Source organism: Phyllopteryx taeniolatus, chromosome 17 (genome assembly GCF_024500385.1).
Source record: "Phyllopteryx taeniolatus isolate TA_2022b chromosome 17, UOR_Ptae_1.2, whole genome shotgun sequence".
NCBI lineage: Eukaryota > Metazoa > Chordata > Actinopteri > Syngnathiformes > Syngnathidae > Phyllopteryx > Phyllopteryx taeniolatus.
Window position 1 is genome coordinate 513309 of NC_084518.1, and position 27622 is coordinate 540930.

General features: G+C 49.4%; 1 protein-coding gene across 4 annotated transcripts; it reads right to left on the minus strand.

Moving 5' to 3' along the window:
• Positions 1–600: 600 nt before the first annotated feature.
• nup98 (nucleoporin 98 and 96 precursor) lies at positions 601–27443 on the minus strand. Of its 4 annotated transcripts, none has more exons than XM_061750867.1 (34): positions 27264–27443; positions 25950–26059; positions 25613–25708; positions 25343–25534; positions 25135–25274; positions 23615–23722; positions 23330–23510; positions 22534–22700; positions 20655–20792; positions 20448–20583; positions 19139–19234; positions 18089–18229; positions 17847–17980; positions 17025–17212; positions 16834–16950; positions 16262–16430; positions 15180–15279; positions 14996–15109; positions 14768–14906; positions 14520–14697; positions 13997–14398; positions 12716–12833; positions 12364–12602; positions 11631–11815; positions 9670–9917; positions 8871–9128; positions 8095–8252; positions 7032–7172; positions 5858–6009; positions 3585–3806; positions 1980–2221; positions 1664–1818; positions 1476–1590; positions 601–1007 (listed from the first exon to the last, which is right to left on the minus strand). In XM_061750867.1, the coding sequence occupies exons 2-34, from the start codon at positions 26026–26028 to the stop codon at positions 826–828; spliced, it is 5430 nt and encodes a 1809-aa protein (XP_061606851.1). In that variant the 5' UTR covers positions 26029–26059; positions 27264–27443; the 3' UTR covers positions 601–825. The 4 variants fall into 4 exon arrangements, with proteins under 4 accessions (XP_061606851.1, XP_061606849.1, XP_061606852.1 ...); XM_061750865.1 differs by having other exon boundaries at positions 18089–18232; XM_061750868.1 differs by lacking the exon at positions 25613–25708 and having other exon boundaries at positions 18089–18232.
• Between the last annotated feature and the right edge of the window lie 179 nt (positions 27444–27622).

The window sequence follows — 27622 nt, forward strand, 5'->3', positions numbered from 1 at the left end:
ACTACTGGTCACTTTTTTCAAACTGCTTTGCACAACGCTCACTGTTAGGAGTCATTTCAAACTGCTCGCAATTGCTAGAGGCCTCTGCGTCTTTTTGATGATCTTTCTGTCTCAAAAGTATTCTGTGGTCGTACTTGACCGTTTGTGACATACTTGGCAAATAAAGACGATTCGGATTCTGAATAGATGGAGCTCTTTCGCGACGAAGCCCGCTCCCGTGAAGCGGGACGTCAGTGACGTCATTTGCCCTCTCGCCGAGTTGACGTCGCGGATATTTCTCTCGTCGTTTCGACGTTGAAATCTTCAGCGTCGATTGCGGATGGTGGAACTGCGCATCTTGTGGCGGCTTTGACTGAAAAAGGACGAATTCAAATGTCACAGTAACAACGGATATTTTGTAAATGAGAGGAAGCGAGACAACCCTTATTCCTATCAGACTTTATTAAAAATGTTTCAACACGCAAATGATGCCACGAGGCCAAAGTTGTCACCGGATAAGTAAAATAACACCTTATTCGCTTGTTTGTACAAAAGGAATTTCAAGCTCGCTGAAAAGAATTTTTCAATTTGGGTGAAGCTGCTTTCAAAACACTCAGTAAGGACATTTTCCATTTTTTAATATTTGCATACAAAAACGACAACAAAATCTACAAAAATAGACCATTGGACATTTTCCACAGACTTTTTGTTCCATAAAACATCATAAAGATAGATTTGTGGCCTTTCCTCACATATACACACACACACACACACACACACACATCCAAAGTGTCCCCAATGTTTCGTGGCGGAGCGCATGGATTTGGATTTGTCAGCGGCTGATGCTCATTGGCCGACGGTGAGCTGGCGCAGGTACGACGCGGTGAGGCCTCTCAGCTCCTCTAGGGCGTAGTCTTCGGGCATGGGCAGCCGCGTGATGTGCGGCGCCAGCTGGCACGGCGCCGTGCCCGCGCCGTGCTGCAAACTCAGCACCGCGCGCAGGAAGTTGGCCACACACTTGGCCATCTCTGGGGGGGGGGGGGGGGGGCACATCTAAGTCAGGCGACGCTCACGCAAAATAAGACCACAAGAGTAAAGTTGTGATTTTCAGCAAGAAAAGTAGACATGAAAATGAAACGCAGTCAAGACTTTCCAAGAATGAAGGCAGAATTCTGAGGGCAAAAGGTCACGGGGCCCCCCTCAAAATGAGGAAAATCTTTCTTTAGAGGAACATTTTAATTAGGAAATAACATTCTAATTATGATTTACAAGTTGTAACTTTCAGCAAAAAAAAAAAAGTGACATTTTATGCGGAAAAAGTTGAATAAGTTGAAATTCTGAGAAAATAGAATTGTACTCTTAAGTGTCTTTTTTTAATACAGTAATAATTACGAGGCAACATTTTTCTTTTTTTTTTTTTTTTAGAATGTTGACATTTGACGCAGAAAAGCAGACAATTTTCAGTGTCCCAGGCCGAAATAATTTTTGAGGCGTACCTGACCGGGCCAAGTGGTCTCTGGCGCCCCCGCAGGGCAGGAGCTGGATCCTGCCGCACAAAGACGTCACTTGGGTGTGAAGATGCTCCAGCTCGTAGTCGCCGCCGCTCTCCGTCTGGAGTGACGTAACGGCGTCAGCTCGCGACACGACCACGTCGTCACGACGACGACGACAAGGCTCCACCCACCTGCTGAACGTCCCGCAGGGTCTTGGCGAGCCGGATGTAGTCCAGGTACACCTTGCCCACGCTGTCCCAATCCTGGATGGTGACGCTGCGCTCGGGCACCGCCAGGCCCTCCAGGAACTCCAGCAGGTAGTCGTGGTTGTCGTTGATGATGCAATCTGGGAAATTGGATTTTACCAGTTGGAATTATCCCAAAAAATAAAAAGGGTTTTATTGTTCATTCTAGGAAAAAACCGAGAGCGGAGTATAATATCGTCAGTGGGGAATGATGAATGATTCAATTCAATTCATCATTTTTTTTAAAAAGTTTGTCCAATACCCGGGGCCAGGTGCGTGACGAGCAGCCGGTGGCACTGGCTCCAGTGGCCGGCGCGGTAGAGGTGCAGCGCCTCCCGGTGCTTGTCGCCGCAGTGGCGGGCGCGAGCGCTCTTGGCTTCGTGGATCCACGGCTCGGGGACGAGCAGCCGGCGGGTCAGAAAGCGCTCCCTGCGCAGAGACTCGTCCGTGTCCCGCAGGGGGCAGTGCAGGGCCAGCACGGCCCTCACCGCACGCTCCCGCTGGCTAGAGGAGAAGGAGGAAGCAGAGGCGGGAAACATGACTCAGGTCACATGACTTGACTGCAGGCAGACTTCGCTGGCCTCTGATTAAACCCAAATCAAGTCCACATTTTCCTGCCTTCGAGCAGCAGCCCACATTTTTTGTGCTATGAATGTTGTTTTGAACAGTTCCTAATTGGCCCCACTTCCAGCCACGCCGCCGACATGCTTCATTGAAGGCACCTCCTTTTTTCTTGTTTTGCGCCAAACATACCTTCTGGAACTACCTCTCCCAGGGACCCGTTTGGGGAGTTTCAAGTGTGTTTTTGCAAAATGAGGCTTTTCTTCGTAAGACGAGGCGTCCGTCTCGCCGCCCTACCCCGTAGCTCAGACAGATGAAGAAGGTGGGAGATTGCGGTCGCATGTACCGAGTAGCCAGGCGTTGGCAGAAACTCCTGCAGCTCCTTCAATCAGGCCACTGAGCAGTTCTCCTCAGGCTTTGGAGACGTGGCCAGTGCTCGGCAATATTTTCTTCACTTGATGATGATGATGATGATGATGATGACTGCCTTCACTGTGGTTTATGGCATATTCAATGCCTTTGAAATTCTTTCGTACCCTTCTCCTGACTGAAACCTTTGAACAACAAAAAGATCCCTATGCGGACCTCGGCCTGGGCTGGAAGATACGATGACAAAATCAGTAAAATCCTACTAGAACAGCTAAACTTTGTTTTGGGTAAATCCAAGGCACTAAACGGTGGCACGCGCGTGACGACTCCTATTTAACAAGTTTGAATGTAACTGGCTCATTCGGAACAAAACCACATTCCGTTGGAAGGGGGTGTGCACACTTGTGCAATCACATTATCTCACTTGTTTCTTTTTACTTCCTCTCTCTAAAAAATCCATCCATTTTTCATTACCGCTTATCCTCACTAGGGTCGCGGCAAGCTTCGGCCGGGAGGCGGGGTACGCCCTGCACCGGTCGCCAGCCAATCGCAGGGCACATATAAACAAAACCATTCGCACTCACATTCACACCTACGGGCAATTTAGAGTCTCCAATCAACCGAGCACGCATGTTTTTGGGATGTGGGCGGAAACCGGCGTGCCGGGAGAAAACCCACGCAGGCACGGGGGAGAACACGCAAACTCCACACAGGCGGGGCCGGGATTCGAACCCCGGCCCTCAGAACTGTAAGGCAGATGTGCTAACCAGTCGACGACCTTTCTAAAACAGTTCTCAAAAATCTTTGCTCGCCAGGTACCACCATCCTGACCAACATTAAAATACGGAATTTGACGAGGGGTGTGTAGACTTTTACTATCCTGCATCGCTCAAAAGGGAGCCTCGCGGAAGGCGACGGTCGTGCGGCGCGTACGTACGCGTGGTCGGGGATGTGCAGCAGGATGAAGACGGCCAGGTGCCACAGGCCGGCGCTCTCCAGCTGCGCGGCGTAGCTAGCGTGCAGCAGGCCCTGGCGCGCCGCACTCAGGTGGCCGAAGCGCAGCGCCTGCAGGACGCCCCAAAGGTGCCAGCTCAGGCGGAAGTCCAGCCGGTCCCGGGTGCCGCTCAGAGGCTCCAGCAGCTGCTGCAGGCCGTAGTGTCTGCGCCGGACCACAGGGGGGAGCAAACGCTTTACGCAGGGCTTCCAAAAGCATTTTCCCAAGCATTCCCCTCGTGATCCTTACGCCAATTAGACATAACTACCGGGTGTACCCCAAAAACCTTGCCTAACTTCAAGTTAGGTTACATAATGCACATTGTTATTTTTTTTGGGGGGGGGGGGGGGGGGGGGGGGGGGGAAAGCTGTAATGCTCTGAGAATAAAGTCAATTAAAGGTCAGAGGACAAAGATGTAACTGGGGTCAGTTAAAATTCATATTTGCATTTTTTATGTTATGTAATACATGCGGACACGGGTCACCGGGGCCCCCCTCTGGAGCCAGGCCTGGAGGTGGGGCTCGAAGGCGACCGCCCGGTGGCAGGGCCCGCACCCATGGGGTCCGGCCGGGCACAGTATCTTGGGGTCTTGTTCACAAGTGAGGGAAGATCGACAGACGGATCGGTGCAACGTCTGCAGTGATGCGGACTTTGTATCGGTCCGTTGTGGTAAAGAAGGAGCTAAGCCGAAAGGCGAAGCTCTCGATTTACCGGTCCGTCTTCGTTCCTACCCTCACCTACGGTCACGAGCTGCGGGTCGTGACCCAAAGAACGAGATCCCGGATTCGAGCGGCCGAAATGAGTTTCCTCCGCAGGGTGTCCGGGCTCTCCCTTAGAGAACGGGCGAGAAGCTCGGTCATCCGGGAGGAGCTCAGAGTAGAGCCGTTGCTCCTCCGCATCGAGAGGAGCCAGATGAGGTGGCCGCGGCATCTGATCCGGACCCCCCCCGGCGAGGTGTTCCGGGCACGTCCAACCGGGAGGAGACCCCGGGGACGACCCACGACACAACGGAGAGACCACGTCTTTCGGCTGGCCTGCATTGAACATACCCGAAGCTCAAGACACCGGGTGCGGTTACTTTATCCACCGCAAGTGACGTTGCAATTGGGATACGCGGCGCGCTACACGCTACACGCTATAGCGAGCAAGGCGTTGGAATACGAGGAGGAGGATTTCGACGTACAGGAGTTCCCAACTCAACTCTGCATGGTCAAGGCGTACGTTTGAGCCGATCGGGAGGCGGGAACCTGACGGTGACGACAAGTGGCAGTTGTACAACCGAGAAAGAGAGTGGCCGTTGGGTCCATGTGACACTATGTCCAAAGCATGTCTTTTTATACAGTCACGGCTAGAAATAACGGCACCCGTATATGTTTCAGTGACACGGCACAAGCTTTTACATAGTATGCGGTACTCCTATATATCGGGTGCCCGTCGCTCGAGTAGCGTTAAGAAAAAGTCTTTGCAGTGTCTGTTGGCTTGTCGTACAGGCCAAAGTACTGAAAAGGACTTTTTTTTCCTACTGCCCAGCGCATAGTAACCATACTAGAGTCGCAGGTATATACAAGGAAATGCTCACCGCTTGCCTTCGCCGCGGCTGCGAGATTTAGTTCTCTTGCTGACGGTTAAGGTCCCGACGGCCGCAGGAAAACCGGTTGGCACCGCAACTGGTTGCAGCCTCTGCCTAACTACTCTTGCGCATCCGATGCTTTCTGCTGAGCCTTTCTCAAAACACGCCGGTTCCAAGTGCTCAGCACAGAGTTCGGAACGCTTGCTAGGCAGCTAACCACGTTTCTTCCCGTCGATTGACTTACCCTATCCACTCATTTTTTTTACTTCTTTGTCCTCTGACCCTTAAAATACACACACACCAAAAGTTGTACACTTTCCAAGAACAAAGACATTTTGTTTTCTTTTGACAAGATAAATTCCTCCCAAAATGGGCCCAAAAAATCTTTCAATCTTCTTCGGTTAATGTAAGACTGACTCAAAGACGTAATTAAATGTCCAATAAGAAAAGAGTATTTTCCGTTTTTTTGACAGGTTCTGAAGCAGTGAAATACTATAAAATTGCAAGAAATCACATTTTCTTTCAAAGGCAAATAATCCCTCATTGTAACGTATAAGGGTATTGTACTATGATGACCTCGAAATGCTAAAGTGTTTGTTGCACTTTTAGGGTCGAAGCTATTGCTGCAGTGGCAACTGGACTGTACCTGTCACTGTAGAGTTTGAGCAGGTGGAAGCAGACGTCGTACAGAGGTCGCTTCGACTCCTCCTCTTCGTCGTCTTCGTCCACATCTGACCGCTCCTCCTCCAGGTACGGCGGCAGGGGGGCGCAGGCATATTTGCCCCCCTCGCACGAGCCCTACAGGACAGTTCGTTTTGGGGCAATCACGTCACAGCTTTCTTGTAGATCTATTCGTCAACAGCCAATCGACAATTAAATTAATGGGCTGCTATTTTTGTAATGGATGAATCCTTTCGGGAAATGGCTTGAACGTAAAATTGTACAAATCTTTGCCATTTCAGATTCTCAACAGTAAATAATCCCCAGCCATGAAAGCAGATGGAGCTTTCCCAAAATAAGACATTTGAAAACATCAGCTTTTACTTTGGAAAACAACGATCGACATTTTTTGCTGATTTTGTGGGATGTTACGAATCAAACCAGTAAAAGAATTTTTAAAAAGTCAGTTCAGTCTATTAGGACAACATCACTCCATTCTGTCACGTTGCTTTGTTTTTATTTGGTTTTGTTTAATTATTAAACAATACCAAATTAGCAAACAAATAATAGGGGAAAAATGATTTTGCAATAAACTAATGCAAAATAAATTTTAATCAGATTATTATTATAATTGATTCAAAAAATATTTGATATCAGCAGCCATAGTTTTCCGATAAAGCCAGTGGTCGAGCTGAGCGGTTAAATGATTTTATCAATTCATTTGAGTTATTATTATTTTTTTTTAAATACATATTTTTTAGTGCTTCTGTGGTCCTCTGACATGCACTGCTTACACTAACAGCATAGCTCCGAACAGAGTGGAACTACTTTAAAAAGCACAGTTAGTGTTGACATCATTTGGTCATTTGCGATATTTTGAGACTTTTTTGACCCGCTAGATACAATTATTATTATTAAAAAAAAAAAACGTGCCTAGCAACCGACAAGCAGACGTAACGAGGGGAATCATTTTCACACGACAAGAAAGGAGCCCGCTGGAAGCCAATCGGCGAGTCGACAAAGCCAAAGAAAGCGGGGCTCGGCAGTTTGCCGTTGCGGCCAATCGGCAGTTGTGAGACGCTCATTCGCCGAGGGCAATTTGTTCGCGATAGCCCGGTTTCGTCCGGTCGGGTGGCGCGGCTCGGCGTGACCCGGCTCACCCGGAAGGCGTCCTGGTACTCGGCGAGGGCGTCGGCCACGGAGGCGGTGGGCGGCAACGTGAACCAGAGGTGAACCGCCACGCAGCGCTTCCAGTCCAGCTGCGAGCACACGTTCACCACCGAGTCGGACGTCTGCCACACCTGCACGGACGACGGACAATCATTCATCGGATTTCAAAGGCGCCTACAAACATAGTTCAAAGGAATCAAGCCATACAATTCAAAAAAGTCAAATGATATGTGAGTAGGAGGTCCGTAACAGGTGTGACTTGAGTGAATAATGAGTCTGCTGGTCCTGAGGCTCCAAAGACGGGGGGGGGGGGGGGGCGGCCCCACGGTTGTCAGCAGGGACGGTGAGGTGGACGGAGGTCAAAGGTCGGCAAGATACGGCGGGCCGAGGTTATTGACTGTATGGAAGGTGCGAGTCCGAACGTCGCGTCCGTCGCTACGAACGCTCGGCCGCCCTGACGCTCTACGCGACCAGACGCCGTGATACGGACCGATCAGAGCCAAGCGGTTGTCCATATTTAAATTGGGGAAGACAAACGATCCAATCAGCGCAAAGCTCATTTACATGTCGAATAATAATGAGAAATCCCAACATCTCAACATTTTGGCCCTTTCCAACTCACATTATCTCGCAAACCTGACAAAAAGGACATCAAAGATGATTCAAATTAAATTGAAAAAAACATTTGTTTTAATGTGTAATTCTCTTTCATATTTAGTTTGATAGTCAAAGTCAACAGGGAGTCGCGCTTGAATTGTCTTTTGGAAGAATTGCTCACCATTTGCCAAAGTGAAACGAGTTGACTTCACTGCCACCATGTCGTGTTCGCATCTCAATTTGCCACTCGCAACTCAAAGCAAAAAAAAAAAAATCAGGTCGCATCTGGGAAAACTGGAAAGGCGGGGAGGGGGCGGGTCATTCGTATTTCAAGGGACCGCTGTGTAGTACTCTATGCCCGTAACATTTGCAGAATTAGCGGAAAGCGGGAAGCACTGTACATTGACGGCGCTAATACGTAACGATACAATCGTGAAAGAGGGTGTCGCGACGTACGGGCTTTCCGGCGAGCAGAGTGAAGATCCGCAGGCGTTCTTCCGTCAGGTAGGCGTCGGTCTGCGTGCGGTTCCAGTCGGCGAGCTGCAGGGCCAGCAGCTCGCGGTTGTACTGCGAGCCGGCGGCCTGCGACAGCAGCAAGGCCAAGCGGTGGTCTCCTGCAGCAGGAAGGAGAATATTGGGCTACCGTCTCTGACAACAGCCTACATCAGGCCTGGCCCAACGCTTTTGTGCTCAAGGGGCCACGTGTGATTTCATTAGAACAGGACACACGGTGACTTGTGGCAGTGCTCCCTCTAGTGGTACATGAAAGAATATCCGAATTACATGTTCAAATTGTGCATATCGTTATGAATCGAATTTTTAATCCAGTCCATTATTTATTGAGTTCAATTGTATTTCACTTTTAAGTACAAAACACTTTGTAAGCATCATTTGATTCATTAAGTAGAGTATTTTTTATTTCCCTCTATTCACGCGCAGCCTTCAACTTTAAACCACGGCTTACTATAACATGAAATTCCAACCTCTGCCTCGTTTTGGCTCAACACGAGGGCCCACCTACTGCAGTGCGCTACTTTATTTTACTGTGGTGGTATTTATTTTTTGGGGTGGTACATGATGTAAAAACCTTTGAAAACCACTGACGCGGAGCATATTGAATCATCTTTTGCATGTTTCATGAAGTTGAGTTCCTTTCATTTTTCCGTTTTTGTCATCGTGGCCCCGAGTGGAAAGACTACGGCCGTCCCCGCCTTAATGAGGAGCACACTCGCCTTCCTTCTGCGCCAGACGACACGCCTCGCTGACGCGGTTTCCCGTCAGGTAGCTGAAGACGGCCTCCGTGTGGCGACCTTTCCCGGCCAGCGCCACTTCCTCCTCCACCCGGTGGGCGGTGCGGCGCGACAGCCAGGCGGAGAAGCCGCGCCGCCTCTCCAGCTGCCGCTCGTAGTCGTCCAGGGCCTCGGCGTGCGGCTGCCGACCCCAGAGGGCCTCGCACAGCGTCCACACCTCGCACCAGTAGGCCAGCAGCGCTGAGGACGGGCAAAACATTCCAATAAGCACGCGGCACGCCCAACACCGCAGTCCAATGGAAGTCTCCCTTATTCGGCCAATTCATTAAAAAAAGAAAGAAAATACCTTTTTGGTCCCCTAACGTTGATAAAGACATGACATTTTCACTGATTTACAATACTTTGGCCTTTGGTATTTGTGTTCAGTTTGTTTGAATGTCATCATCTTTATCTTGTTTTGCAAGTGTTAATGTGTATATTAAAAAAAAAAGGGCTAATATCGTTCGATGAAATGAATACATCGGTCGGGTCCTATATTCTTTCCATTGGACAAGACTTTGTTCACACGGACAGCCACAAGAATAGAACGCCAGTTTGTGGCGTTTCGCATCATATGTTAGCAGGTTTCCGTTGCTATACGGTCTGGTTGAACATTTGTGTTTAAAATTACCATCTTCAATTCTCTTGTTCTGTGTCTCGGTTTTACAGTAAAGTTCAACTTGAAATAGGGTTGGGGCTATCGAGTATTTTGTAGAATCAATTATTCCAACGAGAGACTTACGGTCGGCGTGTGCCCGCTTGTCGCTCAACTCGGTGACCCAATCGGCGTAGTCCTGCAGTGCCGCCACACCGGGCTGCGGGCGGACTAGAGGGCAGGCGGAAGCGTCCGTGATGACGGTGCTGTGCTTCAAACAGATCTCCAGGGGGCGCTGCAGCACCTCTTGGCTCTGCTCCTCACTCATCATCTCTCCCGGGGGCTCCAGACCCACCAGTTGCTCCAAAACCACCTTGTAGGGGCTTTCTGCCAGCCTGCACCAGACCAGAATTGGAATGAAATGGTGAAAGGTCAATGGAGTCCACTTAAGGGCCTACCCTCACTGGCAGAGACTTCCGAGACTGATCAATCGCGGCGATTCGAGAGGCGAGAGACCAAAACATTGCTTGCGATCTCACCAGGAAGACGTCTGGGAGACGACCAATTCACCCGGAAGTCCCTGCTCTAGGCTTCGATACAGTATTTATATAAATGATCTATTTAGCAAATAAATAGATCATGTATATTGTGTTTGTGTGTTTTTTTTAAATATGGAGATCGAAAGTTAATAATTAGATAGGTTTCCACATAATTTAATGCAGACACACAGGCTTAATAAAAGCTCAATTCAGATGAAAGCGTTTAAACTTAACATAAATCTAATTTGAATCGTGATGCCAATTTTGGCTTCTCACAATTACAAAAAGAGAAAACGAGTCATGTGCAGCAGGTACTTGTTGTGTGCATGTACTGCCCGCTGCCCATTTGAGAGTTGAACAGCAAAAGAATTGAATGTATTGTGTCACTCACAGATTATTAGTGACAAGAGTATTCTTTTCGTTTGCTGTTGAACTCTCAAATGCAGAGGCAATGTGTCACGAAGTCTCGTCTGCCAACGAGACTTCTGGGGCATAATATACAACGGGGTCGCCGTTGTCGTATTTTACGCTTCACTTTTTCAATGGGAGACCGGTCTGGACTGCAGGCAGGCCAGTCTAGTACCCGCACTCTTTTACTACAAAGCCACGCTGTTGTAACACGTGCAGAATGTGCTTTGGCATTGTCTTGCTGAAATAAGCAGGGGCGTCCATGAAAAAGACGTCGCTTGGATGGCAGCATATGTTTCTCCAAAACCTGTATGTACCTTTCAGCATGAATGGTGCCTTCACAGAGGTGTAAGTTACCCGTGCCATTGGCACTAACACAGCCCCATACCATCACAGATGCTGGCTTTTGAACTTTGCGTCTATAACAGTCCGGATGGTACTTTTCCTCTTTGGCCCGGAGGACATGACTTCCACAATTTCCAAAAACAATTTGAAATGTGGACTCGTCGGACCACAGAACACTTTTCCACTTTGCATCGGTCCATCTTAGATGAGCTCGGGCCCAGAGGAGCCGGCGGCGTTTCTGGATGTTGTTGCTAAACGGCTTTTGCTTTTCATAGTAGAGTTTCAAGTTGCACTTACGGATGTAGCGCCGAACTGTATTTACTGACATTGGTTTTGTCAAGTGTTCCTTTGTCCTTAAACTGTTGGACTATTTTCTCACGCACTTGTTCACAGAGGTGAACCACACCCCATCCTTTGCTTGTGAATGACTGAGCAATTCAGGGAAGCTCCTTTTCTACCCAATCATGGCACCCACCTGTTCCCAATGAGCCTGGTCACCTGTGGGATGTTCCAAACACGTGTTTGATGAGCACTCCTCCACTTTCTAAGTCTTTTTTGCCACCTCTGCCAGCGTTTTTAGAACGTGTTGCAGAACATACAATTATTTGGTCAAAACAATCACGTTTATCAGTTTGAACATTCAATATATCTTTATATTTTACGTTCACTCAGGGCATATTTGTCTGATATTCACATTTGTTTGATGACCTTAAACATAAAAGTGGGCAAACTATGCAAAAATCTAAGAATTTGAGAAGCGGGGCAATACTTTCTCACAGCACCGTATAAACACCTTGGTGAGCATGCGTGTCTTACGGTTTGTTCCTGGCAGGTTTTGGCAGGAAACCGAAGTCCGTGTTGGTTGCAACTTGTTGGTTGCAAAGTTCCTTGTCCGGTGGCGAGCTCAGCAAATTGCCACAGTGCGCCAGCATCCAACCAGGACCCCAGCCCACCCGGAACGAGCGCCCCGCGTTCAGGCTGGCATCCATCAGCAAGTTTTCCTGCAAGCAAGCAAATGGATTTATATCCCATAAATAAGCAGAATAAAACAAGAGAGAGGCTAAACACAATACAGGGCTTCAAATCAGGGGTGTCATAAACTGACACTCATGCAAAACAGATGGCGCTCCTTGCCCACATGCGAGGGGATTATAGTTAAGTTATTCACAGTACGTTTCTATTCATCGAGTGGAATAGGTAACAGTTGTCTGCCACGACGTATATATTTGCCAACGTTTTCCAACGGGCTGGGTTTCGCTCAGCTTGTCTGTGAAATTGAAATTTTAGAAACCACTGTCATGACTAACAGATCCTGTAGGAGGCAGCCTTGCATCGCATTGGATTGGAGATTGGCACAGTTTTAGTAGAAGATAACTAGGTGGTGAATCTTGGCTTGCAACGTCCACACCAACAGAGTTTTCGATACGCATAGATCATTTCACACTTGAGACTATGTGAGTCTTGGGATGCACATGTGATGGACACAATGAGTCTCGGCCCTGGAAAATTGAGTGCCTGCAATTTACCCACCCATCCATCCAGCACTTGCCTTTCCTCGCGTGATCGACTCTTCCAGGGGAACGGGGCCTCCTAACCGCCGGACCCCCACGGTCCTCACTGGGGGCTCCGCAGGCTTAGGGGGCAGGAAGAAGGAGGGCGGAGGGGGCGCCGCCCAGTGTGCCGAGCGGGCAGCATCGACCTGGGACAGAGGAAGAGCGGGCCTGCGAGGCGAATCGGGGAGCTGGGAGGGCAGGCCTGAGGAAAAGCGAGCCTGAAGGAGACCGCCCACTGCCCACGGAGGGAAAAACTTTTCAGACATGTGGATGCAATGTCTGTTCTGCGAGAAAAATATTTCGGGACAGCGTACAGTAACATTATACATTAAAGTTCAAAGTTCATACCCGAGGGCCGTCCTGGCAGGACGAGGCGCGGAGAGGACAAGTCCGGAGAGATCTTCACGTGATCCTGGAAGAAGTCGCTCTCGTCCTCGTCCTCAGCAAATAGAGACGCCTTCATGATCTAACGGCAAACAAAAACGGAGCTTTTGATTTTGTGCAAGTTTCACAGTCAACTTTCAAATGCGGTGTAGCGGCGCGTACATGCACACCAAGTCAAAATCTTGTGTTTTGGACGTAAATGCGCACGGCAACAGTTGCAGCGCTCCTCAGGATAAAGTAAGTAGTATGTCGTTCTTTGATTCGTTGTGATTCGAATGCGAAAATTCCGATCCACCCTCATTCGCGAGTTGAATTGACCTACCACTGACTCGTTCATAGCGCTAGTGTAAACGGTCTCTAATTTCTGTCGTTCTCTAGGAAAGCAGACTGATTATTTTGGTGTTTTTTTAAAACAAGACATTTGCAAACATCTGCTTTTACTTTGGAAAACAATGATCAACAGGTTTAGGGACCAAACGAGGAACTGAATCATCATCAATTTATGTTTATTTTCTGCACTGTTAATTTGAAATAATGAATAAAGAGAAATTTCAAAACATTTTGTCGGATTCATCAGAAAATTGTTGACAGACCTAAATTAGATTTGATTTCAATGAAATCAAATGAGTGCGCCGTTGTGTAGTTATGAAAATGCTCTATTCTGTCAGTTAGACCCTAATCACGTAAATGGTGGCAAGAATGTGAATGCTAATAGACCTTATGTGTGTTAACTTTTTTCAAAATGATTCTGTTGCACCAGGAGCGAACGTGGCCTCCAGACAGTTGACGACGACGTGCAAGTCTGCTCATGGGTCACCGTGCACGCTGGAGGTGGAAAGTACCTTCATAAGGCACAGTGTCAAAACGAAACACGCGGGCGCGTCATAGCCATGACATTAAACACATTATTCAGTAGGAAATACATGTTAGTATTTAGACCTTAATAGAATGCAAAATTATAAAGTCACAATATTAAAACCGTTTTGATTTTCTAAAATATATATCTAGCAATATACCTCATTTCATTGTGAAAGAATTTTCAAACTTTTACAATACCTATGCATTAGACAGACATTTTGGGGGGGAGAAAATTGCGCATTATACATGAGAAATTAGGGTAAATTGACTTATGAACTAGGTAAGTAGCAAAGTGGAGATGCATGAGGGAAATGTATTTGTAATTTTTCCATAAGGGCCAGTAAAGGCTGGGATTTCCGAGAAGGGGAATGTTGTGCCAAGGCGTACTTGTAGGGCATGCGGGTTGATGCCCAGGGAGGACGCCACACGGCCCGATGGCGAGACGCAGTCGTGCTCAGCACCCGCGGCGTCCTCCGGAACCTCCGCTAGCTCCCCTCCGCAGTCGTCGTCGTCTCCCAGCGCGCTCTCTGGCGGAAAGCTCTGGGTGACGTCGGCCATGTCGCTGTCCAACTCCGCCACGCCGCCGGCCAGCTCCACGACTGCTGTCGTCTGATGAGATGGGAAGAACGCAGCCAGTTGGCCGTTCTGTAGCGTCGTCGCTACCTGAGCCTGCGGCGGCCTGGAGGTAGGAATTGACATCATCGTCTTGAGCTTCTTGGGGTCGGTCTTGAGCGGAACGTCCTCATCTTCGTCAGAGTCCTGCAGGCCGTACTTTGAGAAATGAGCCACCTGCGGGAGAGGAAGAGCACACGTTGATTGGTCAGACTACAAAGCGCACACGTGCAGGCCAACTCTGCTCACAAATTCCTCCTTCCCTCACACACGTACACAAATTCACCCACGCACGCACCTCGAAGACCCAGGAGCCGGTCTCGGGTCTGTACTCCAGGAAGCGCGCTCCCTGTTTTCGCGCCGCCTTCTCCAGCCGGCCTTCGTAGTTCATGTCGGTGAGGCGCTCGGGGCTTCGGATTTGCGTACAGCTCGTCTTGTCATTGGGCCAAACCCCGTCCAGCGTCACCTCGGCCCGCCTGCGCCCACCAGCGCACATCAGACCAGCCTAGCGAGCGAGCGATTACGGCGCCGGCCGGCTTAACTCACCTGTTGAGCCCCTCGCCCTCGGCCGGCTTGTTCTTATCATCTGGGTACACGATGACTTCTTTGCGTCTGAAGTGAACGATCTGGTCCAGGTCCAGTCCAGTCACGTTCACCGTTCCGGGAAAGAAGATGGAGCCGTAACCTGCGAGGGCCAATGGCGTCACGGCTTTGAGCGCGGCGTCCAGTCAACGGTCACGCGCCTGAGCGCTCAAAGATGTCACGCGGCGATACCTTTCCTGCCGATGGTGAAGTTTTCCACCACGCACTCGCCGCCGTCGTCCACCATGTCGGCCAGCTCGTCCATGGAGGGGATGGTGTAGTAACCCACACGCCTGAGCACGATGCCTGGAAACAGGAAGTGCCCACGTCAAACAGGAAGCGGCGGGACAGACGAAGGTGGCGCGAGCTGTCGCACCTGCGGGGTGAGGAGGCTGGTTGGAGTCGTGCAGAACGTCGTCTCTCTCCTCCTGCAGGGACTCCTCGCCCAGAGATGCTGACGCGTCCTCGCTGCTCAACTGCAGGCCCCACAAATCTCTCACACACGCACACACACACGCACGCACACGCACACACACGCACACACACACACACACACACGCACGCCATCATGAAAAAAAATGCATAAACGCCAACTCGCACAACCACTCCAAAACATTTAGGGATTCCACTTGTGTTCTAGGCAGGACACTCCCCGCTCCAATCAGGATTGGCTGCAGGACAGGCGTCGCTGCCTGCTGTATCCCGGTAGAACACGCCCAAATGCTTCCAGATGGGAAAAGAAGTGAAGTATGTGACTTAAGTCTGGCGGCGTTATTATGAATCCCACCAACTCTAACCCACTCTAACACCCGACCTTAACCCAGCCTCAACCGTCTTAACCCCAAACAGTTTTTTTATTTCGCAGGAATATGAAAAACATCGGCGGCACGGTGGCCGACTGGTTAGAGCGTCAGCCTCACAGTTCTGAGGTGCGGGGTTCAATCCCCGTCCCCGCCTGTGTGGAGTTTGCATGTTCTCCCCGTGCCTGCGTGGGTTTTCTCCGGGCACTCCGGTTTCCTCCCACATCCCAAAAACATGCATGAATTGGAGACTCTAAATTGCCCGTAGGCATGACTGTGAGTGCGAATGGTTGTTTGTTCCTATGGGCCCTGCGATTGGCTGGCAACCAGTTCAGGGTGTACCCCGCCTCCTGCCCGATGACAGCTGGGATAGGCTCCAGCACGCCCGCGACCCTAGTGAGGAGAAGCGGTTTAGAAAATGGATGGATGGATGAAAAACATCTTTAGGATGGTCGTCTAGTTACATCGGTAGAGCCAGCGCTTCGCGCGATGCAAAAGCCAGTCATCTTGCAGCGGGACTCCTAATGACATCTCTCGAAAACTCACACACACTCAAAATCAGACTCTCTCTCCTTCTCTCCGCCCACCAATCTCTCTCCCCCTCACTTGCGGGCAAATGACACCGAAGCCAGCGTCAAAAGCGGTCGAACGGCCTCACCTCCAGGCCGTTCCTGGCAGCCTTGTGCATGTTGAGCTCGCAGATGGTGTCCTGCAGGCTGGCCTGGGCGCGGCCTTGCGGTACGGGTTTGGCGATGGGGTTGACGTAGAACTGCGTGACCTCTGCGTCGTCAGCCGGCAGCGCCCTCGCCTCGTCGTCCTCCGTTTGGCTGTACACAAGCGAGCGTGACGACGTCAGCGGCGCGCACGGCATCGAGCGGACCGCGGCTGGATCGTAGCTTTAAGCCGATGGTTCTCAACACGGGGTGACCGGACCCGGAGGGTCTACCGGCCATAAATGTGAGGCCCGTGACTAAATAACTGACAGAAAATGATTTCATTTTAATTTAGAGCTTCGCGCCATGTTGTGCATGCCAGGCAGTACTGAGGTCTACTGCACGAGATGCAGCGTAATTGACTTACTCGGGTGACTCGTGGTGGGCCTGTCAGAACCGGTACAGACACCTAATAATTCAGGTTATGATACAATAAGTTTCAATGGATATTTTAGATTTACACCTTTAAAATCAGAATTTACAAAAGGTGCAGCTATGCTGCGCAAAAGTTGGGGACCTGTGTCCGTTCTGAGGGTACGCCAACGGCGAGGCCAGATCGTCTGCGTCTTTGTTTGCGGGACTGCTGTACTGGCTGCTGTTCAAGTTCTTCAGCACAAGTTTCTTGATGCTCTTCCTGCGGATGCACACGCACACTTCAGTCGCCATGACATCTTCACTTTACCACGTCGCTCCCATGGCAACAGTCACCTCGGAACGAAGGCTCCGTTGGTGAGCGAAGGCTCGTCGTCATCCAGGCCGTCGAAGAGCTGCGACTTGGAGCCGCCCGATGAGGTCAGCGCTTTGGGGCGCACCCTGGTCGCCGGTCGGGGGGTCAGCTTGTAGTGTGTGGGCATGGTCAGAGCTTTCTGGGCTGTCGGATTGGTTGGTTTCAGACGCTGCGATGGGGCAAAAGCACAACACGGACCGTTTAAGCATGTTCGTTGGCTGCAGAACCTCGAGAGCCGCAACACACCGAGCTACGCGGCTGAATGGATGGAACTGAATACTCTTTTTGACAACAGACTCTCCATGCTTCGCTTTTTAGCCACAGCTGCATGTGATATCATAAATGGGTATTATTGTACAACAATATATACCCTCATATAAACAGCTCGGCAGCAGGTGGCTTTATCTCGCTCGTACCCAAAAAATGTAATGTCTGTTGAGATGTGTTGGGGCGTGCCATTTTTGATTGGATGTTGCATCTGTGACGCCTGGGATTCAAATTTTAAATCCCGCAGGTTGTGTGACAGGACAAGTCGTACTCGGTGTGCAGCGGGGTTAAGGGAATGATTGTTCAACATGATCCCAAACCTTAGCAAAAAGACTCAATTCTTCCCAGTAACAAAAGAAAGGTTCCAAAACAAAAATCTGCAACTGTGCAAAAGCCAAACTGCGACTATGCAGGCGTTTCTCTGTGCTAATAAAGCAGGATTAGAGCCATTAAGTATCTGAATGGGGCCCCGGCCACTTCAAACTGGAAAGGTTGGGTCCTGAGGTGAAAAGAGGTTGCGAATTCTTGCCACTCACCTCCTCCTTCTTCTTGGGGTCAGACAGAGGGTTTCTGAAGAGTGGCGAGTCCCCGTAGGGCGAGTACGCCAGCACGCTGAACTGCTGCTGCAGCATGGCCTGCTGGGCTGCGGCCGCGTTCGGATCGGTGAGTGCTGGAGGGACAAAAGTCCAAAATTGGGAACAAGCAGGAGCGGCACAGATCATCCAACACACTCGCTCGGTCCCCGCGAGGATTTGGAAATGCAAGTCGTGATGCTGACCGACTGGTTGCTGAGGCGCTCCGAAGCCTATCGCGCCGGTGCCGCTGTTGAAGCCGGTTGCCCCAAACGTTCCCATCGTTCCCAGCGTGGAGCCCAATTTGTTCTGGTTATTCCCAAACAGTGACGTGGTCCCGGCGCCCACTGCTTGACAAACAACAGACCCATCAAAAGTTAACTGAACGCAAGAAGAATGTCAACTGTTCTGATGAACACATCAATAGGGTGTAACACAGTGGAACATTGGAAATAATGTCAATCTAAGTAATCTGTTCCAGCCACACAAGAATATTAACAAAAAAGATATTTTTATAGAGAATAACTTTACTTTAAAGAAAACTTTGTGAAATGACTCATGAAACAGATAAATGCACTTCATTTTTACCTTTATTCCCGGATTTTCGCTATCCATGGCCCACGGATCGCACGGGTCTGTTAGCACCCACTATTGGTAACAGCTTATACTGCAGATAAGCAGTGAATGACTTGGTATGGGCCACGTGATGCTCAGTGTTACAGCGCTTACATTTGGCCAACAAATCAAAAATACAGACAGAGGAAACACCGAGACAGGCCCACCGCACTAGCAGACAAAAGACCGGAAATTGCTGCATGCGTCCATGACGCAACGCGGCAAGACAACACGTTCGCAAGAAAACGCTCAATTAAGTTACACATACGCATGGAATGCTTTGTGTGGGCACTCGATTGCAGGAAATGAGTGACGGAGTCGAGCGACGAGCTCGGTACAGGCGCTTTTGAAGTGTAAGAAAACCGAATGGCTGCGCAAAAGCTGGCACAAAATTTGGGGGGAAACAAAATCTTATGAAAACCAAGGTTCCAATGTAGTTTATCAGATTTAAATGTGCCTTTCTGGGCTCGCAAAGCCACCGTATAAACTCAAAGAAAAGCAGTACAATCGAAAGAAACCGTAAAACATTGGTAAAAATGACCGATGAAATGATCAATGCTTAGCTAAAATAAACGGCTAATGTTTAAGCAAGGCCCGAAAGAACATCACAAGAGATCACCGCACTGTGGACCCGCCAATACCTGCTCCAAAGGTGGTTCCCAGTCCGGTTCCAAGCCCTCCAGCGGTGGTCTTGTTGCCAAACAGATTCCCTCCAGCAGGGTTTGCACCAAAGCCGGCTGAGAGCAAAATTGAAAAAAAAACAGTGTAACATGCCGTTGCTGTCCTTAGGAGAAGTTATAATTCAGTGCAGTCAATCCCCGCCTCTTCACAGCTCTCCACGTATTTTTGTGCTTTCTAAAATGCCAAAATATGGTGCCAAAGACCTGACTAATCGGAACGTAGCAATTGGTGTCAAGGACGTTCAGTGTTTCACAGCAACAGTGGCTATAAAGTCCACACACCCCTGTAAAAAGGCCAGGTTTTTTCCTTATTAAAAAATAAATAAAATGACACCAAGATCCATGCATCCATGCATCCATTTTCTGTACCGCTTCTGCTCATGCGGGTCGCGGGCGTGCTGGAGCCTATCCGAGCTATCTTTGGGAGAGAGGCAGGGTACACCCTGAACTGGTCGCCGGCCAATTGCAGGGTATATACAAACAAACAACCATTCATACCGAGTCTTCAACGAACCTACCATGCATAGCTGTTCTAGAAGGCTTTTACTGACATTTTTTTCTTTCAAGCAGAAGCCTGAAGGGTTTTTTTCTAACACTGACGGCTGTTCCGAAATGGGCTTGGGCATCGTTTGAATTTGAGCAATTCCGCTGCCGATTCCGGGTCCAGATATCGATTGCGGATCCAAACGATTCTCGATTCAGATTCTTTCAGGGGGCCGGGACAAAAAGGTTTGCATGGTATAAATAAAAGGTGTCCAAATTATGAACATCTATTTTCTTAGCAGCCTCCAGCATAAACTAAAACGGAAATTTGACTCAGGAATCTTTATAACCAGTATCAATATCAAATTGTTCAAACAGTTATTTGCAACTGATTTATAATGTCAAATGGTTTGTATGTGCAGGTTTTAACTTGATTTCCTGTTTTAAGCATGCCATCTTTTATTTTGAACACGAAAGGGAAGTTCACGCGACACCGGTGAGAACGAAAGTAAAACGACCAACCCTATTCCTAATCCCCTCCGCCTTGACCAAGGCCCCAGGGTCCAGATGATCATTAAAAAGAGCCCCTGTTCATGATGACGCCAATGCCATGCTACACTGCAGGTATGGTGTTCTTTTGTGTGTTTGCACCAAACACCTTTTGGAATCATGGCCAAAAGGTTCAACCTTGGTTTCAAAATTTTGCAAAAAAACTGTTGAAACCTCCCAAATGCAAGCGGGAAAATGTGTTATGGAACCGATGAAAGCAAGAAACCTTTGCTCTTACCAAATGTTGACGTGTTGGCTCCGGTTCCCAGCGTTAGCGTAGGCTTGTTGCCAAAGAGTCCGGCGCCAGTGCCAAAGGACGGGGCACTGGTAGTGGTGGTGCCAAAGCCGCTCGCTTTGTTTCCAAATATGCTCGGCTGTAAGAGGCATCGACACACGTAAGCGGAGGCCAGTGTCATTTGACAACTTTTCTGCTCGTCAGTCTTACCTGAGTGCCCACGTTCCCGAAGCCGGCGCCGGCTTGGCCGAAGAGCCCGCTGGCGGCGCCGAAGCCTGTGGCGGCGCTCGTCTGAGCGGTGCCAAATAAACTGCCCGTCTGAGACGCTGCCGTGTTGCCAAACAGACCCTGGAACAGCGCAAAAAGATATCACATAGATTGTCAACAAGATCAATTACGTCGGTGTTTCCCCAACCTTTGAGCCAAGGAAAAAAACTCTCAGGGCATACCTCCAAACAAATGCAAACGTGTCGCCCCCGCTATATCACGGCTCATCATTCACACCCACGCTATAGCGTAGCTTTTTAAGGATGGGTTTTTACTAGACTTTACACCGATCTGATCGGTTTGATCGATATTGGCCGATAATTATCATTTTATGCTGATCGGCTTTCATGTCATCATTCGCCGATCCGATCAATGCCCCGCAAAAGACGTACTCCGCGTCGCGGTAGTTTATCAATCCAAAAGCTAGTTTATTTTTAGTCTTGTGGCGTAGTACTGTAACTATCTGACGACCAATAAAGTGTTTTGCAATCTTGTCTGTGAAAAAACATGTTGTCGGTTTGGGACTATTTTGCGGTCTCTCAGACAAACAACACAAGTTATTTAAAGTCTGTTCGCAACACTCATATTGAACTCGGGTGCTGTCCATTTCTTCTGATCATCCTTGAGGTGGTTCTACACCTTCATTGGAGTCCAGCTGTGTTTGATTATACTGATTGGACTTGATTTGGAAAGCCACACCCCTTTCTATTGAAGGCCTCACAGTGCATGTCAGAGCAAATGAGAATCATGAGGTCAAAGGAACTGCCTGAAGAGCTCAGAGACAGAATTGTGGCAAGGCACAGATCTGCCCAAGGTTACCCAAAAAGATTCTGCTGCATTTAAGGATCCTAAGAGCACAGTGGTCTTCATAATCCTTAAATAGAAGACGTTCGGGACGACCAGAACCCATCCTAGAACTGGCCGTCCGGCCAAACTGAGCCATCGGGGGAGAAGAGCCTTGGTCAGAGAGGTAAAGAAGAACCCAAAGATCACTGTGGCTGAGCTCCAGAGATGGGAGAAAAGTTCTAGAAAGTCACTGCAGCCCTCCATCAGTCTGGGGCTTCACGGCAGAGTGGCCCGACGGAAGCCTCTGCTCAGTGCGAGACACATGAAAGCCCGCATGGAGTTCGCTAAAAAACACCGGAAGGACTCCAAGATGGTGAGAAACAAGACTCTCTGGTCTGATGAGACCAAGATAGAATTAAGGCCAACAATTTCTAAGTGGCATGTGTGGAGAAAACCAGACACTGCTCATCACCCGTCCAATACAGTCCCAACAGTGAAGCGCGGTGGTGGTGGCAGCATCACGCCGCGGGGGTGTTTTGCAGCTGCAGGGACAGGACGACCGGTTGCAATCGAAGGAAAGATGAATGCGGCCAAATACTGGGATATCCTGGACCAAAACCTTCTCCAGAGTGCTCAGGACCTCAGACTGGGCCGAAGGCTTACCTTCCAACAAGACAATGACCCGAAGCACACAAGGAGTGGCTTCAGAACAACTCTGTGACTGTTCTTGAATGGCCCAGCCAGAGCCCTGACCTCAACCCACAATTACAATTACAATTGAGAAAAGCTCATTATTTCACCATTCACAGTGTTTGGTGGCGCGCCATGAGATTGCTCTTATGGGAAAGATGGGCTTAAGTGAAGCCACCTAATTGCCCCGCAGTTTTCTGAAACTGTCCTCTGCTCACAATTTGAAGCTGTGTTCCATTCAAACAAAGTAATGATGATCAGCTCCATTCCTGGTAATGCAGTGACTCAAGACATTGCAAAAAAACTGAAGGTGACGGGTGATGTGTATGTTGTGTGCGCGTCTCACCATGGTGCTGGTACTGGCTTGGCCCATGGTGTTGGTGTTCCCGAAGGAAAAGCCGCTGCTCGGAGCGGTGGTGGCCTGACCGAACGGCTTGAAGAGGCTGCCGGCTTGCTGCTGGTTGGGTTGGCTGAACAGGCCCCCCGCGGTGCCGCTGAAGCCCCCCGTCGAGGCTGATGGGGACAAGGACGGCCGGCGTGAGCACTGGGCAAGGACGTGGTGGTACAGTGAATCCCTGCCTAAAAATTAGACTAGCGACATACCGGCAAACGCATATTGCCAACCATGACATCCGCTAGCCAGAGGTTGAGCCGTACTGCATTTGTTTACGTAATGTGGCCGGAGGGTGAGGTAGTTGGGCATCTTGCCACACTAGCTGCCCGCGACCCACTAGTTGAGAAGCACGGATCTACACTGCAGATTCTCGCTTATTGTGGATGTGTCTGGAACGTATCCCTTGCGCTAAACGGGGGTTGACCGTGCCGTGATTTTTTTGCAGTCGAGGCTACGGTGATGACAGTCAAGTCGACGAAGCGATGACGTCATTTTTTTCTCAACTCACTCTGCGCGGAAATAAAAAAATAAATAAAAAAAGACGGCAGCGGCGATCAGTGGACCTCAAGCTGTATACGTCATTGCGGCGTGGCAAAGTCTATGCGTCGTCGAGTCTGTTCAACCCCTACTGTACGCTGTGTACACATTTTTAGGGCGAAGGCATCACTTGTTACTTTTGCTTTTCGCTAGTCCCATCAGCCGGCCGCAAACAAACGGTGGCGGTTTACTGTCCTTTAGCAGAGCTCACCTTGACCAAAGGTGCTCTTATTCTGGCCAAACGAGAAGTTGTTGTTGGACGCCGCCGAGCCGAACAGGCCGGCCGGTGCGCTGGACGTGGGGGCGGCGGCGCCAAACAAGCCGCCCGTCGCGGCGGGCATTTGGTTGGTGGCGCCCTTTCGTCCCGCCTGGTAGTCCTCCAGCCTCAACTCCTGTAGCAAGACAAAAACAAAAAAAAAAAAAAAAAACGCGAGGCGGTCAAAGGTGGGACCGAGCAGACACCGGCGCCGACTTGCTGGTCCGCCTGCACAGTCACCTCCAGGGATTTGTTCTCGTACTCCTTCATGGCGGTGATGCACTGATGCTTGGTGTTGATGTTAGTGGTCACGCCGGCTTTCACCATGGTGTCATTTCCTGTTGGAGCCTGAGTGCAACACAGATGGACGTAATCTTCGGACACGCATTTAAGCCGTAGGTGTCAAATCAAAGCCCGAGGTCCAATAGAATGCCTTTTTATACATATAAAATATGATTCAAAGTATCATACCATCATTTATTATCATATATATATAATGTAATTTAAGAATAAAACAATGCCTTTTTATTGTCACTATATGCACAAGTACAATGAGATTGAGATGAGATGCGATGTATAAATGTACTTTGTTAATCTGCATTATCCGGACCATGCGCCCACGTCCCCCGGACTCACGGCTGCGGTGTCCTCGAGCAAGACACCGATACCCCGAAATGCTGCCCGGGCGCTTCGGCTGCCCCCTGCTCCGGTCGGTGTGTTCCACTAACGTGTATGTGTATGTGTATGTGTTCACTGTGATGGGTAAAATGCAGAGAACCAATTTCGTGTGCATGCATGCATGTTCATGACCATAAAAAAGGTGATTCTTCTGATTCTGATTCTTCTTATCTTATACTACAGTAGTGATAACTCAATTCTTTGGCTTTCAACTCAGCATGAGACAACTATTTTACTGTTTTGTTTTTAGCGTTGCCATTAAGCTATTGCTTTAATTTGCCCTACGTTTAATTGTTTATACATTTAATTTTCATATAATGTAAAGCCCCGTGCAGCTGTGGTTGTTTAAACGTGCTTATCAATGAAGTTGAGTTAAGAACGTCTTCTTTCCCCCCCTTCTCAAACTTAATATACATATTCATACATTTTATTTTTTATTTTAAACAATATAATAATGGGCGATCATTCATGTTAATATTTATTTAAAGATGGCCGCCACAAGAGTGCCGGAGGGAGTGTTGCTGCTGACGCCTAACCCATGTGTCCATGCGGGTGCGTCACAAAAATAAAAATGCCTGGCCCACGTGACCACAAGGCCGCGTTAGGAGCGATGCAGACACAACTCGGCGCCCCGAGACCCTCCCTAGGCTACGCCGTAGCCGCTACGCCGGTCCGAGCGTCGCATCGCGATCGATTGGGCGAGAGGCGCCCTATCGTTCGCACCGGCCTCCGTCCCAGCAAACGCTGACCCGTCGGCCGCTCGTGGGGGCCGCCGCCGCCGCCATCGCTCCCCCTCAGAGAGATGAGCATATATTATTGCTGCAGCAATAATAGTGTTTTGGAGGTAACGTGTATGGATGTAAAGATAGAAGCGCACGGTAATATACGATTTGAAGCCGTCTTTTTCACAAAAACCTGTGGGAAAACCGACAGAATCTACGACAACCTATTTCAGAAGAAGAAGAGCAAGAAAGAGGTTTTTCAGTTCTCCTGCTTTGGCCTCTTTGCCCTGCCTGTACCGTGAACCTTCTTGCCGTGAACCGTGAGCTTTCCCGCAATATCGCAGCATTTGATCTACTCACATTAAATTTGACAGTTGTTCCGGGCTGCTGCGTGGCAGAGAAGCCCGAGCCGCCAAACAAGGACGTGGCCCCCCCAAAAGGGTTGGAGGTGGCGTTGGCGGATCCAAAGAGGCCGCCGCTGGTGGTGCTGGTGCCGAAGCCTGCACGGAGGCACACCTGCTGTCAACACATCAAAAGCACAAAAGTGTATTTTGCCAACGTGACTCACCTCCGAAGGTTGTGGGCTTGCTGGCGCTAAAAGCATTGTTCTGTTGGGAGAAGAGCCCGCCGGCTGCCGTGTTCCCTGCCGCCGCGTTGCCAAACAGGCTGGAGGACGTGGCGCTGGGGGCCCCGAAGCCAAAACTGGTGCTGGTGGAGGATGTCGCCGGCTGGCTGAAGGTGCTGGTTCCGAACAAGCCGCCTGGATGAGAGAAAGGAGGCGGGCGTCACGCTCGGCGCGTGTGAGCGCCAGCGCGGCAACACAAGAGAGTCCACCAACCGGGTTTATTCTGTGTGGTGCCAAAGAGCCCTCCGGTGTTGGTGGTCGCCCCGAACGCAGACGTACCGAACCCCCCCGTGGTCCCAAAGCCCGCGTCTGCACACACAGAGCACACGCTGATGTCGCCCAATATGCCCAACGCCAAAAATAATGAACCACGCCCACGCGCCCGGTGCCCCCGACGGGTGTCGCCCCCCCCCGCCCCGCCCGCCGTCTGGAGCGCTTTGTCGAAATGGCACGCGGCGACCGACCAGAGTGACTTTTCTCACAGCGAGCCCGTTCGTCTAAAAGTTCGAAAGCGGCGGGCGGTCGCTTGACGAAAGGTTGCTCAACTTACTTTGCTGCCCGAAGGTGGACGAGGTGCCAAAGCCCCCCGAGCCTCCGCCGAAGGGGGTCCCGAACGACTTGTTGAACATCTTGCCCTGCTAGCAGGCCAGCGCGGGTTCACTGCACACAAGCAAAGCACAAGTCAACGTCATGTCCCGTGTATCCTGAACCCATTTCAAAATAACTCTTGTCCTCAGTATTTAGTTCAACTTGGGCTCACTTTGTTCATTCTCATTTTCTACGAAGCATGTTTCGTGTGCCAAATCATTTGTGTAGTCCTCCATGAAAGCAGACCGAGTGTTTATGTATACATCTTTTTGTGTTGAGTCAAAGTAAGACATTTGCAAACATCTGCTTATATTTTGGAAAAAAACAATCAACATTTTTGCCAATTTTGTGAAAAGTTAGGGACCAAACCAGCAACTGAATCCTAATCAATTTATGTGTGTGCTTGGTCTGCAGTGTCAATTTGAAGTAATGTCCTATTTTTTTAATAAAAGGACGTTCATTTTAAATCCGATTCATCAAAAGTAATACACAGTTTAATCAATTATTAAAATAATCATTAGCTGCAGCCCTGGATGAACGTTTGAGCCTCGGATTTTTATAAAAAGCTCAAATCGAAAACCTTGGTGCAATATTAATAAATTGTTTCATTTTTTAAAGATACGTCATTTTCTCAATATTTATTTTTCAGGGGAAAATGACACCACCGGAATCGTCTTGAAAAGTCCTCCACGTTAACGTGACATTTGAATTCAACGGCCGAATGACTTTGAAAACATCTGTCTGAAAATGCCGGCCTCATGCGAATCAATTCATCTGACATTTATCACACATACCTGCATATTCGACCAAGTCAACAATTACATCACAATCGAATAACGTAAACGGCAGACGGTCAGCGTGCTAGAAGTTGCTCTGCCATCCATTGTTTGACATTACACATCATTTTGTCCATCGCCAATTGGAGTTGCTGAAGGAAATCCCGCTTGAGCAGTCGTTCAGGATGCTTTTGTGTAATAAAGCTGTTGTCGTCACAGCCGGTGGAGCCTCGCATGCTGTAGCCTACTTTTGACTTCCCGCTAGCACGTTAGCTTGCCCAACTCATCGCGCCCGTCGTCAACAAAGTGACTTTCGTCTTACGTGGGGCTCGCACGACGTGGCTTTTGCACGTCTGCTCGCACCGCCACCGAGGTGCGTGAAGAGAGTCCTTGTCACGAAAGTTTCCAGAGTCCCAAGTAACGTTAGCCGTGTAGCTAGCGGGACAGCGAGCGAGCTAAACACAGCACAGGCCTTTCTGCCTTTCTGTTACGCGACTTACCTTCGGCGACGACTTTCTCGGTTCCCCCACCAACCTCTCTGTTGTAACGAAATAAATTAAATACCAATAATGGGCAACAGGGTTCGAAAACGTGTCGCTAGCGTGACATGTAGCTAGCTTTGTCAGCGCGGAGGGAAACTGGACAACGTACGTCACAACGCATTTTCAATTGTGCACGACACGTCATAACGCATTTTTAATAGTGCGTGGTTACGTCACACCCGGTTACACGACGTGCCTCCGTGGCGGCCATGTTGGGGAGGTCGACGTTCCCATTAAAGACATTGCATTGACATTGAAATTAAGGCGCAACTTTTGTCATTTCTCAACCGATTTTCGTGAAGTTTACCTTTTTTTTT